The 11,380-nt window shown below is 51.2% G+C and overlaps 5 protein-coding genes across 6 annotated transcripts; 3 read left to right on the plus strand and 2 right to left on the minus strand.

The window, feature by feature from the left end:
* Positions 1-500: 500 nt before the first annotated feature.
* IUM83_13647 (serine/threonine protein kinase) lies at positions 501-1,517 on the plus strand (the record flags this gene model as incomplete). The annotated part of the gene is made up of 1 exon (XM_067938340.1): positions 501-1,517. The coding sequence occupies one exon, from the start codon at positions 501-503 to the stop codon at positions 1,515-1,517; it is 1,017 nt and encodes a 338-aa protein (XP_067797804.1).
* A 130-nt stretch (positions 1,518-1,647) lies between these two features.
* On the plus strand, positions 1,648-3,134 carry IUM83_13648 (Kelch repeat-containing protein; the record flags this gene model as incomplete). Of its 2 annotated transcripts, none has more annotated exons than XM_067938342.1 (4): positions 1,648-2,428; positions 2,516-2,622; positions 2,675-2,815; positions 2,880-3,134. In XM_067938342.1, the coding sequence occupies 4 exons, from the start codon at positions 1,648-1,650 to the stop codon at positions 3,132-3,134; spliced, it is 1,284 nt and encodes a 427-aa protein (XP_067797872.1). The 2 variants fall into 2 exon arrangements, with proteins under 2 accessions (XP_067797872.1, XP_067797871.1); XM_067938341.1 differs by having other exon boundaries at positions 2,894-2,905.
* A 356-nt stretch (positions 3,135-3,490) lies between these two features.
* IUM83_13649 (TD and POZ domain-containing protein 4) lies at positions 3,491-5,272 on the minus strand (the record flags this gene model as incomplete). The annotated part of the gene is made up of 4 exons (XM_067938343.1): positions 3,491-3,745; positions 3,826-3,966; positions 4,031-4,107; positions 4,177-5,272. The coding sequence occupies 4 exons, from the start codon at positions 5,270-5,272 to the stop codon at positions 3,491-3,493; spliced, it is 1,569 nt and encodes a 522-aa protein (XP_067797958.1).
* A 1,306-nt stretch (positions 5,273-6,578) lies between these two features.
* On the minus strand, positions 6,579-8,678 carry IUM83_13650 (putative elongator complex protein; the record flags this gene model as incomplete). Its single annotated transcript, XM_067938344.1, has 1 exon — positions 6,579-8,678. One exon carries the CDS (start codon positions 8,676-8,678, stop codon positions 6,579-6,581), a length of 2,100 nt encoding a protein of 699 aa, XP_067797950.1.
* A 930-nt stretch (positions 8,679-9,608) lies between these two features.
* IUM83_13651 (RxLR-like protein) lies at positions 9,609-10,775 on the plus strand (the record flags this gene model as incomplete). The annotated part of the gene is made up of 1 exon (XM_067938345.1): positions 9,609-10,775. One exon carries the CDS (start codon positions 9,609-9,611, stop codon positions 10,773-10,775), a length of 1,167 nt encoding a protein of 388 aa, XP_067797949.1.
* Between the last annotated feature and the right edge of the window lie 605 nt (positions 10,776-11,380).

Below are 11,380 nucleotides of genomic sequence, written 5' to 3' on the forward strand. Positions count from 1 at the left end.
TCCAAATGGCTGCTGTCCCCCCTCCTCGCCGCTCTGCATCGCTACAAGTTGCGGAAGGTGGTTTGGATGCGAGGTCTGAATTTAAAGGGGTACCTGGTCACCGGGACCGCGTGAACTTCAGTGCTTTTGCACCGCCGAGTGTCTGCCCTTCTCCGAAACCATTTCAGTTCACGGTTTGGGCGTTTCTTTTGAACCAGCGTGATGAAATGCAAGAGCTTGCTCGGAGTGACCATCCTGAATCGCGAAAGCTTTCGCTCGAAACAAAGCTGAATGTTCGTCGTGGCGCACTAGTGCACGTGACTTTAGAGGTTCCGAGTGGTTTTCAGGTATTGAATGGCGCCACTCAAGGTTTCGCTTGGGAAGGAGAGATTTCAAACGTCGATTATGATGTGGTGTGCACGGATGGCGCGGCGTTTGGGCGTGTATTGTTCAAAGCTCGCATCACGGTCGGTTCCTCAGTCGCTGTTCTGAACTCGTTTGTGTTAGTTGGATCCCGCACGATGGACTCGAGTGAACTTGAAGCTGATGTGCTGGAAGGCTGGATGGATGTGATGGAGCAGACTTATCGCGAAATTCCTTTCCGGTCGCTGGAAATGAAAGAGCTGGTAGGCCAGGGATATTTTGGCGACGCATATCGAGCTTCATTGGACGGCCAAGATGTGGTTGTTAAAACAATTCGCGCTAGCGAATTTGGAGAGACTACCTCCCAGATTGTGCGCGAATTCCAGCATGAAGCCGCGATGCTGAATATGTTTGGTCATCACCCGTGCATTGTTCCTTTTGTGGGAGCATCTACTGATACAAAATTCCCGTTGGCATTAGTGACCAAGTATCTTCCGTACGGTAGTTTGGAAGACAATCTGCGTGGAACCAACAGTTCTACGTTAACCATTGATGAACGCACTGGAATGCTCAAGGACGCTGCTGCTGGCCTGCTAAATATTCACGAAGGTGGCTTCATCCACCGTGATCTTGCTGCACGCAACTGTCTTGTGGACCAAGGCAATCATGTTCGTATTTGCGACTTCGGGCTTTGCCGCCGTGTCAAATCCGAAACGGCCGGAATGCTCATGAAGGACGCTGTGGGCCCTGTCAAGTATATGGCTCCTGAGTCGCTGCAACCACCACACGCATTTTCGTACGACTCCGACGTGTATATGTTTGGTGTATTAATGTGGGAAACCTACACGAGCTCTCCACCATTTGCGTCTCTGACTCCTGTTGAGGCCATGATGCACGTTCTACGCGGAGAGCGTCTTCCGGTACCGAAGGAGCTTCCAGCCTCCTTGCAGACTCTGATGCAGAACTGCTTCCATGACTCCCCCGCTGAGCGTCCGTCGATGCAGGAAGTTCTCATGGCGTTAAATAAATCGTTGACTGCAAGCCAACGGGCTTCGGTTGCAGTTGCTGCAAATACTGCTGTCGCCTCCGCCACGGCAGCTGCCGCAGCGTCTACTGCTATGGCCAATTCGGTTGGAAATTTACGCAAACAGCAAGATCGATCAATTTGGGTGTAACGAAAATTGCATGTGTTAGTTAGTCAACCGGTGTACTTAAATGGAAGTGACTTTCGTATTTTTTTTATGGACCCGACAGTTGTGTACACCTTATCACTTGGAACTTCGAGCTGGAGCAGCTTTGTCCACTATGGCGACGCCGCAATGGACTGACGAACTGGATGATCTTTTGTTGGTCACGGCTGGCAGCTACAGCACTTGGCTGGTGAGGATGTACCAGTTCAACAGCGCGCTGAAGACAAGAAACGCCGTTGAAGCGTCCAAGCAAGATTTTACAACGGCTACGATGCATTCTCGCTTCCAGGAGCTGTTCCAAAAAGTTCCCGCTGAACCCGCGACCTCCCTTCTTGTACGCTGGTCGGCCAGTCAAACCCAACTTCTGACGAGTATTGACAGGAATACGAAGGGCGAGTCGTTGGAAGCGAAGACGATGGTCTTCAATCGATCTGCGAGGTTAAATGGTTGGAAAGTAGCTACGCTACAACAAGTCAAAGCGAAGCTCGTGCAGGTATCAAGAAATGATGCCAATCTCTCGGCTAAGGCTCATCCCCACCCGGCGCGGAACGACGAGCTCGGTAACGACGCATCACAGCCTAGTGATAAACGGACGAAGTGTATGAGCAACGGGTCTAAGCGCCAGAAAGTTGGGGATGGAGTCGCGTCTGAGAAAATTGCGTGGCCTAGTAACGTTGGTGAGGGCAATAGTGTGGACGGAAGTGAAGTGGAGAACCATTTCAAATCGATGGAGGATATTAAGCTCGACAAATTCAACCAAGATACAAGATACGAAGGTCAAAAAGAGATGAAGAACGACGACGTGGAGCGGGTGGGAGATTCTCAGGACAACACCATAGCAACGCACATGCGCTCGCTGGTGAACAATAAGCTGCTTCGCGATGTGACCTTCCTAGGTAATTGCAGCTTTCCCTTAAAACTGAGGCCACCCTTGATGAGTTTAGTGATGGTGTGAATGTTGTGGGTATCGTGCATCTACGTAGTCGAGGGAAGCCGAATTTTTGCACACAAGAATATCTGTGCGCGTTACAGCAAGTTCCATGCACTGTTTTCTGAGCAGGAAAGTTGCAGTATTCGTTCTGCGGCACGTGTCTGTGGAGAACTAGTCGAATTACAACGTGTTTTCCGTAATGCGTATACAGGACTCTGGGGGCAATACGCAGGACGTGTTGATCACAGACGTGACTCGGAAAACTTTCCTGTTCTTGCTGCAATATGTTTACACGGACTATATCGATGTCTCGGACGATAATGCGATGGAGCTGTTTGTCGCTGCGAACCGAGTAAGTAAGCTTTCGTTGTCGACGATTTTCATTTATTTATTTGACTGATTTTGTTCATGTACAGTACGGAATCGAAAGACTCCAAGCTGATTGCTCTCAAAGATTGCAGGCATTGGTGGGTATCCACAACGTGGTGGAGATATTGGCGGTCGCTGCTGATCACGATGATGCATCGCTCCGAGACAAATGTTGGTCCTACATGCTTCACAATATTGAAGCCGTCGCGAACACGCAGATGTTCATGGAAATAGCACGCCGAAACCCCGAGCTCGTGGTATGGATTGTGCAGAAGATGGCGCCCCTGATTCACCTTGTCTAGTTTTGTGCTTGGTTGTAGTAGTTTATGCTGTGTGCTTGAGAAGTTTTGTACGATTAATGAAAAGTTGAATTCCTGCGAAGCACCAAAAGTCATGGCGTATACTAAAGGCACAAGGCATGAGCAATATCATGAAGCGCGAGCGAAACCCGTACTTCCGCAAGGAGATGGAGAAGTATGCAGCCACCTCCTTGAAAAAGACAGCCCGACGTCTTCGAGATGCGCTGACGACGGACGTCATCGTGGCTACGGGTATTCACGATCAATGAATATCCAAGATAGTGCATGAAGTTGTTGCAGCCTTCTAAACGGTTTGCAGGCTACTTGAAAAGCATTAATGCAGCCCCAAAACCGACCGACTAAGCTGCGTAGGTACGAGTAGACAGTTGCTGCACTATCTTCACCATCATGTTCGGGTTTTTGTGAGCCATTTCCTGGAACGCCTTCGTTTTCGATACAGCTTCTAGATTGCGGAGCGTGTAGATGAAACACTCGGCTTGAAGTGGTGCATCGCCGTGTTCAGCGGCTAGCTGCAAAATATTCGCGACATTGTCGACCCCCACCGAGTTCAACAGTTTCTGCGAGCATATCTGTTTGAGGGTTTCCATGCCGTACTGCGCAGCACAACGACCCATAAAGTTATCAGTGCTGGTAAGTCAGCAAGATATTTTACTGCCACTAGTATAAGCCTTACATGGTCCGCGGCGGAAAACATTTCCATGACAAAGTCTTCAGAGACATCAAGAGAGTCTGTGTAGATATATTCGAGCACAGCGACGAACGCCCTCTTACTTACACCCGAAATTTCCACGGGGTCAGCGTTACTTTGGACGGTCTACCGTTGCAACAGGTTTCGTTAGCATTTTATCATTTGGACGCATCGACCACTTTTGCTTTACCTCTCCAGCAAGCATGTTCTTGAAGTAGTTGCAGCGCAGGCAAATGCACCTGTGGGCAAATATTTCACTTCCCTCAACTGAAAAACAAGCATGCCAACACTGTCAGTTTCACAGGAGTGATGCGTTCAGTGAAGTAGTTGCTTTACCTAGAAAAGTCACGTCGCTCATCAGCTTATTGTTCACCAGCGAGCGCAGGTGAGTAGCCATGTTGCCCAATCCGGATGTCCCCACTGCCACGATACCACCCTCGTTTTTCTTCAGAGCGCCAGCCCTAATACCAGTTTCTGCTTGTCCAGTACACCCAGTCTCCTCCGCTTCAAGCGATGTGCCTTGTTCATGGGTCCCATCCGAAGTTTCATCACTTGGGCCCACTTCTGAGCCACTTTCGTCGTCACTGTGCACGGGCATCGTTGCAATAGGAACCGACTTGCAACCGAAATGACCAGGAGTTATCACGGCACTAGAAGCACCACCGGCACTATCGTTCTTCCCTCGTGCAGTAGCGTTGACAGTGGCACCGCCGTCGTTCTCAGTTTCACTCTCTAGACCGCTGAATTCATTCATAGAGAGGCAGAAATGCTCTTTCTCGCTCGCACTCCCACGCAGTAAATTATCAGCAGCAACTGCAGCAGCAGTGGCACGCTTGCTGTTTGCAGCAGTACTCGATCTAGTTGTAGCACCTGCAGCACTGGAATTGCTCACAATTTTCTGGTGCTTGGGGTTCGTGTCACGAACGTCGTCGACCTTTTGTCTCTCGCGCTTACTACTAACCTGGTTTGCCACCTGGATCTGCGTCACCCTCTCTTGAATGGGCTGTGCCGATTGTGTAGAGTTGCTAGTAGTTAAATTTCTCCTGCTGGAGATTGCCATGAGTTTCTTCTTCACTTGTAACAGCGAGGCGGAGAACGTCCACCCCTTTTCCTTGACTGCTTGGTTGAACAGCACCGTCTTCACCTCGTAGGACTCTCCTGGTGTGTTGCTGTCGATGGAGAGCAGCAGCTCCGTCCGCTTGGCGCTCCATGTCATGGAGCGAGTGCTGCAAACTTCGATCGGAACCTGTTCGCAGAGCTCCTTGAAGTGGGTCTGCATTTCCTCCTCTGTGAAGGGAGGGGTGGGCATCCGAGTGAACTCTCGACGCTCCAGGACGTTGACGAACTCCTGCAGTCGCTCTGGCCAAGAGACAAAGCGACCGGTGACGTCCAGCAGCAACTCTTCCAGCTCTTCGGTCCATTGGCGCGACATTGTGGTGTTTTGATTTGCTTCGGCAACTTTTTTTGGAGGTTTTCGAAATCACGTAATGATTCATTACGGTTATCCCCGCCAGTTGGTTCAGTACTGAAGCCAAATGTTGAAGTGATCTACCAAGGTTGTTGTATTGCAGTTGAGTAAATTAATTTATACTGGTGCTGAGAGTTCACCTCAAACAGATTTGGTTAGTACATTGATTTTGAAAACCAACAGGGGCGGTTTCTTTAAAAAAATAAAAAAGTCGAGTGAAAGTCGAGTATCATTTTCCTAGTTGGTGGCGATGGGGAAGTGATTCCATATCGGCAGCGGGTCCGGTTGACGGATGGCGTTAATAACCTCGCGGACTTTATAGGGCGTCTTTGTCAATGCCCCACCAGTATTAATCGGAGTCGATTTTCAAGTCTCAAGGCAACAGTGGTCCTCGAGCCGTCGACCAAAGTGAACGATGCAGAACCAGATGAAGACCACGCGCTTATCGTGAAAGTTGTTCCGAGACACTCGGTGCCGATCGAACCGGTTCAAGTAGAGCTTAATGGTTTGCACATTAACATGCCTCATCTTGCGCGTAAGGGCCTCTTGAATCTAGTGTATGCCAGTGTCAAGGATTGTCGGAACCGATTCATCCTCTTGACGTCGCCAGAAGCTACTGAAAACGTCGCTATTGCTGCTTTTTGCTCACTGTTACCCCCCCCACCTGAACTGTAACATCATCTCATTTATGACGAACGAGATTTTACGCTCGAATGGACTCGATGTCTCGATGTCTACACCAGCGAATCAGATATCAAGAGCACGTGATTATGATCGACGATGCCTTAGACAAATACGACGACAACGATTTCTGGAATGTTGCATTGGTGGAACTGCGCCACGGATACCGCAATATTCATGTTATCATCACTGCGACACACGCTCTGGATGGTAGTGGGGTGGAGACTCCCGCAGCGTTAGTCTTGACGTTTGGAATAAGTGATTTCCTGCTGAGCGACAAAGAAGCACGGGAGTTTTTGACACTAATCGGATTGCACAAGCAAATGCAGAAAACAGCACGGTACGCTTTTTAAAGCGTAGCGTACTGTCTCCTCCCCGCCCCCCCCCCCACCACCCCATGTCATCACTTTAAGCTGATTGTTTTTCCGACAAAGATCTACTGCGGCTCTACCACGACAGTGTTTCCACGTGCTTGCCCACGATAAAAACAAGGAAGGTTTTCAATCTATTGCATCGTTATTCACAAGTTACACCGTGGATATATTCTCGTCAAACTGCGGGACTAAACTTTTTGTGAAGTAGATCAAGTTTACTTTCTCCGGGTCACAACTGCAGCCAAGACACTAAGGGCGACTGTACCAGCGATCGCAATCGTACTCAACTGTCCAGTCGTCAACTCCTTACCGATGCTGTCGGAGACGAACGAGTTCACCTTTGACCAGACGCTAGATGGAGGCAGATCCTCCAGGTGCTTGATCATCAGCTCACCTTCACCTTCCACTTCAAAGCCCAACCGCCGATAGAAGTTGCGAACACCCACACCAGCGATCACAGCCATCTTCTTATACCCGTGAGCGCGGGCAATCTCCTCCGCCTTCATCATCAACTGCGTACCGAAGCCTGTGTGCTGAGCGTGCGAGCCCTCCGCGTCGCTTGCAGCAGCATTGACTGCAGCCTTCTTAGATTTAGCGATCGCAGCCACAAGTTGGCCGTACACGTGAAGCTCGCGGATCAACGCGGCATCCTCCAGCTCCGGGAATACGCCACCACCAGCAGACTGCGAGAGACGAAGCCGGGCAAAGCCACAGATCTTCGAGCGGTCCGGGGTCTCGAAGCTAATGAAGTACTCGCTTCCTTCGTTGGCCTCGTACTCACGAACAACGCACTCAGCCGTAGCGATAGCAGCATCGTCGGTCTTCACCTCACGGCATCGGATGCACTTGCATGGCGTGCCTCGGGCAATCATCTTGTTGCAGATAACTTGACGCAAATTGGGCTCATCCATGCCTCCCAGAATGTACTGGCTAGGGATATCGCGGATCACGCGGTTGAGACGGATCCAAGGGTGCACTTCCGCCTTCACGTCCATCAGCAGGTCGATAAGCTTGTCGTCCGGGTACGGCACGTAACTACCTTCGTCGTACCACTTCTTGATTACCGTCCATGGGGTGATCTCACACGGATAGATCTTCCACTGGTCAGCCTGCAAGTCCGGCGAGTGCAGCACATAGTCGAACATGGCACGATCCTTCTCCGGGTCGCTGCCAGGAAGGTTGGGCATAAGGTGGATATCGGTCTTGTAGCAGCAGTCGCGCAGCAGCTTCAGCGCACGCACCGCGTCAGCAGAAGTGCATCCACGGTTGATTTTTTTCAAGATTGCGTCGTCCGTGTGCTGAATGCCCAATTGCACACGCGTGCATCCATACCGACGGAATCGACGCAGCTCCTCCGGAGTGATGCAATCCGGTCGAGTCTCCAACGTGATACCAATGATCTTGACCGCCGCAGTTTCATTCTCCAGCTTCTCTTCATCCAGACTGTGGCGTTCGCGCTTCTCCCGGTCAAAGAACGTGTTCGCTGCGTAGAACAGGTCGCGAATAAAATTCTCCTGGTACTCCACGGGGTACGACGCCCACGTTCCTCCAAGCACCAGCAGCTCGATTTTATCCACAGGGTGGCCATTCATCGCCAGCGTCACGCAGCGATCGCAAAACTGAAGCACCGGGTCGAAGTCGTTCCGGTTGGCGCGCAGCACACTGGGCTCGTCATGCAGGTAGCTCCTCGGCTGGTCCGGCTCGTTGGGGCAGTAGTAGCAGTTCCACTGGCAGCTGAAGCGCTGCTTCTTGCCGCCCACCGCCGGGTACGGACTGGTGAGCACCGTGACCACCAGCACGCCCGACTGACTCTTCTGGGCCTTCTTGACCAGCAGCTTCTCGAGCGCCAGGCCCTTGGGCGCCTCGCCCTTTTGCACCAAGAGACCCAGAACGAACTTCATCTGGGACTTCTTGGGCAGGCACTTGAACTTGCGGCGCAGCAGCACGAAGGCCTTCTCCAGCTCGCGGGCCGTTTGGGGGTCGTGCTCCACCAGGAAGAGACCCATTTCCTCGAATTTGGGCAGCTCCTCCACGGGCACCAGCTTGTCCCACGTGGCATAGATGTCGTCCAGCCCCGTGTTCTTCCAGTCCGGGTCCTGGCTGCGCTTGTACGTGGCGGGGTCGTTCACGTCGCCCGCCGGGGCGGATTTGGGTACCTGGATGGCTTCAATATCGGTGGTTTGCGTGGCCTTCAGAGCGTTTGAGGACGCCTCCATTGCGAGAGAGGGAGAAGAGGCATCGGCAATGCAGATCGAAGCGGTTACATCGCTGGGCGTGGCGTCTGGCGCCTGTGCGGGAGGCTGCACGTCCGCCATGAGGACAGCTAGGTGATACTGGTGGCCGCGAGGCGTTACACGCAATCGTTCTGGACAATTGTAGTCGTTTTGTGTTTTATTACGACTCTCCGATTTGTGATAAGACACTGGAAGAGGCAAGGTTTTTCTTGTTCGTCACTATTTCTAAGCTGGAAATACTATAAACACTAATCTGTATATGACAGTGTAGATTAGTAAAATCGTAGTACTATATCACTACTAATTTCAGAATTAGTAGCGACAGCCTTCATTCTTTGAAATGCATCTTAATACTCGATATGTTAAAGTGCACCGATACGTACTGATGCATTTGGACTTGAAGAACGGCTATCTACTGCCGCGAAGGGGCGCCACTTGGTTGGTGTATAATCATGTATATCGTATTGGCGTCTACACATATATATGTAGCCATCAGTAAACTATCGGCTTTTCTACTTGTAGCGTGAACTGAGCGAAAATAATTTATGAGGGTGGGTATCTGCACAACACTGACTGGCGTGAATTTTAGCCAACAATGCGGCGCTCGCCTTTGGGTTCCTAAGAGACCCCACCTGTCATTTGCGTATCATGCGAGATTTAGTCTCCTACAAAGTTCTTTCCAGAAACATGTATTTTCACAAGTGTTATTTTTCGACGTGAACCCACTAATGGGGGTGCACTGGCAGCAAGTGTTCGTCAACCTTTGCTGCGCTGTAATTGTGCGGAAATTGATGTCATGGAGGCGTGCACACAAGAGTAGTTGCTGTAGCACTGCAATTGGGAAATTTAGTATTAGTACTGAGCGTGTGCTGCATAATTCGCAAATATGAATTGTATTTGCAGCGTGAGCATGAATACTACTACCGCCCCCAGTACTATTGAACCCGTTGTCACGTCAATCGTGCTCACGTCGAACAAAAAACAGCGAAAGTCACTGGTGAAGAGATCAAGATGCTCCAGGTCGGCGCATTCTTGGTGTTCGCGGTCGTTTCTGCCTACGTTTTCGTGTCGGTGGCTGTTGGCATTCGATCCCAAGCGCTGCGCACGCTGCTGCTCAACCTGATCGCGTTCTTCCAAGGTGTCAGGGTCAAGTGGGTCACCGATGCGGACCTCGCCATCCGAGTTCTCAAGTCGAGTGGAGACAAAGGCGACTTGATCGAGACGCTGCTGTCGTTGCCCGCCTGGAGTCCCGTCGTCTCGCTCGAGTCGATCAATGGGGAGCAGTGGCAACGGATGAAGACTCAATTCACGAAATTCACCCAAATTCTGCAACCGATCTCCGAGCTGACGACCATTTTTGAGACCCGTGGGCGAGAACTGCTGAAGTCCGAGTCGGTGATCGACGCGCCCAAGTTGAACGAGCTGTCGGTTGCTTGCTTCTACGAGTGGGTGTTTGAACGAGAGTTTGACCGCGAAAAGTTTGCGGTGGTGTGCCAAGCGGCGTGGGAGTGGCGCAAGCAACTCGCGATCAAAGGAATTGCGGACTGCGAGGTCAAGCAGCGTGCCGTTGAGTGGTGCGTGGAGGAGGTTCGTCGCACTCCTCGACTGTACGAGCTGTTTGGTGAGAAGTGGGCGGAGCCGGAGTTCTACTCGCTCATTTTGCAGCCATTTATCGTCTCGCCAGCGATTAACTTGACCGACGTCGCTGTGGTGGTTGGCGAATGGGCCAAGACGGCGCCCGCAGAACAGACAGTTACACCGGAAATTATCCGACAGTGCGTGTGCAGTGCTCACCCGTTCCCTGTGCTCGAGCGATACTTTCCTGATGGGGTTGCTGGGCTGGATATCGCTCCGAACACGCACGTTTTGATCCCGCTGGACGAAATGGCAGGCGATGCGTTTGCTGCGGGCGTCGATTTGACGTTTGGTGCCGGGTCTCGAGTTTGTGTGGGGCGGCACATGGCCATGAAAGCTATGGTTGGGCTGTTTACCGATTCCTTCGTGCGTTCGCATTTGTTCCGACCGAGGCAAGGGCACAAGTACTCGGGTCGAGACAACGATGGGCAAGAGACGATCGCCGAAACGCTTTACCAGATCAAGTTTGCGATTCGAATTGTCGGGGGTGCCGCTATTGGTAGGCTCCGGAGGATGTATCGCTCATACGTCAAAGGGTATTGATTGCCGCAAGTCTGAAATGTAGTCTGAAAACGATCCTCCAATTCTACAGTTTCAGATCAATCGAATATTCACCGCACATCAAGTTTGTTCTTCGCCCTTACGGTTACTCCAGATAGTTTTCATCGATCATGCGCGACTTATTACACGCACGCACAAACAAGTCCACAATTGACTTGATCCCCACCAACTTTAGAACTTGTTCATTGCAAATGCGGGCTCGAATTGGCTGCTATTCGTTGCCGGCAAGGGTAGAATGGTGTTGTCCCCCACCATGTCGGGGTTTGCCAGCGCCAACTCATGAATCGATTTCGTTTTTGCAACCATGTGAGCGTTGCGAAGCGTGCACGCAAGACATTTATACCCGATCAGCGGCGATGTAAGGCTCTTCCAGATCAACCTTCGCCGCGTTCAGACGGTTGGTGTAAACATATTCAGGTAAACACAGGGACTGAAACCACACTGCGGCCTCTGTTTCCTCGCATCTGTGTACACAACACTCACCATTACTCCTCGGAATTAACGATGTAGACTAGCAAGGAGTATTACCATACTTGTTCAGCAAACATCGACTTGAAATAGTTCAAGCGCGCAAAAATGCACTCGTG

The sequence above is a fragment of the Phytophthora cinnamomi genome (assembly GCF_018691715.1).
Source record: "Phytophthora cinnamomi strain GKB4 chromosome Unknown Contig12, whole genome shotgun sequence".
Classification (NCBI taxonomy): domain Eukaryota; phylum Oomycota; class Peronosporomycetes; order Peronosporales; family Peronosporaceae; genus Phytophthora; species Phytophthora cinnamomi.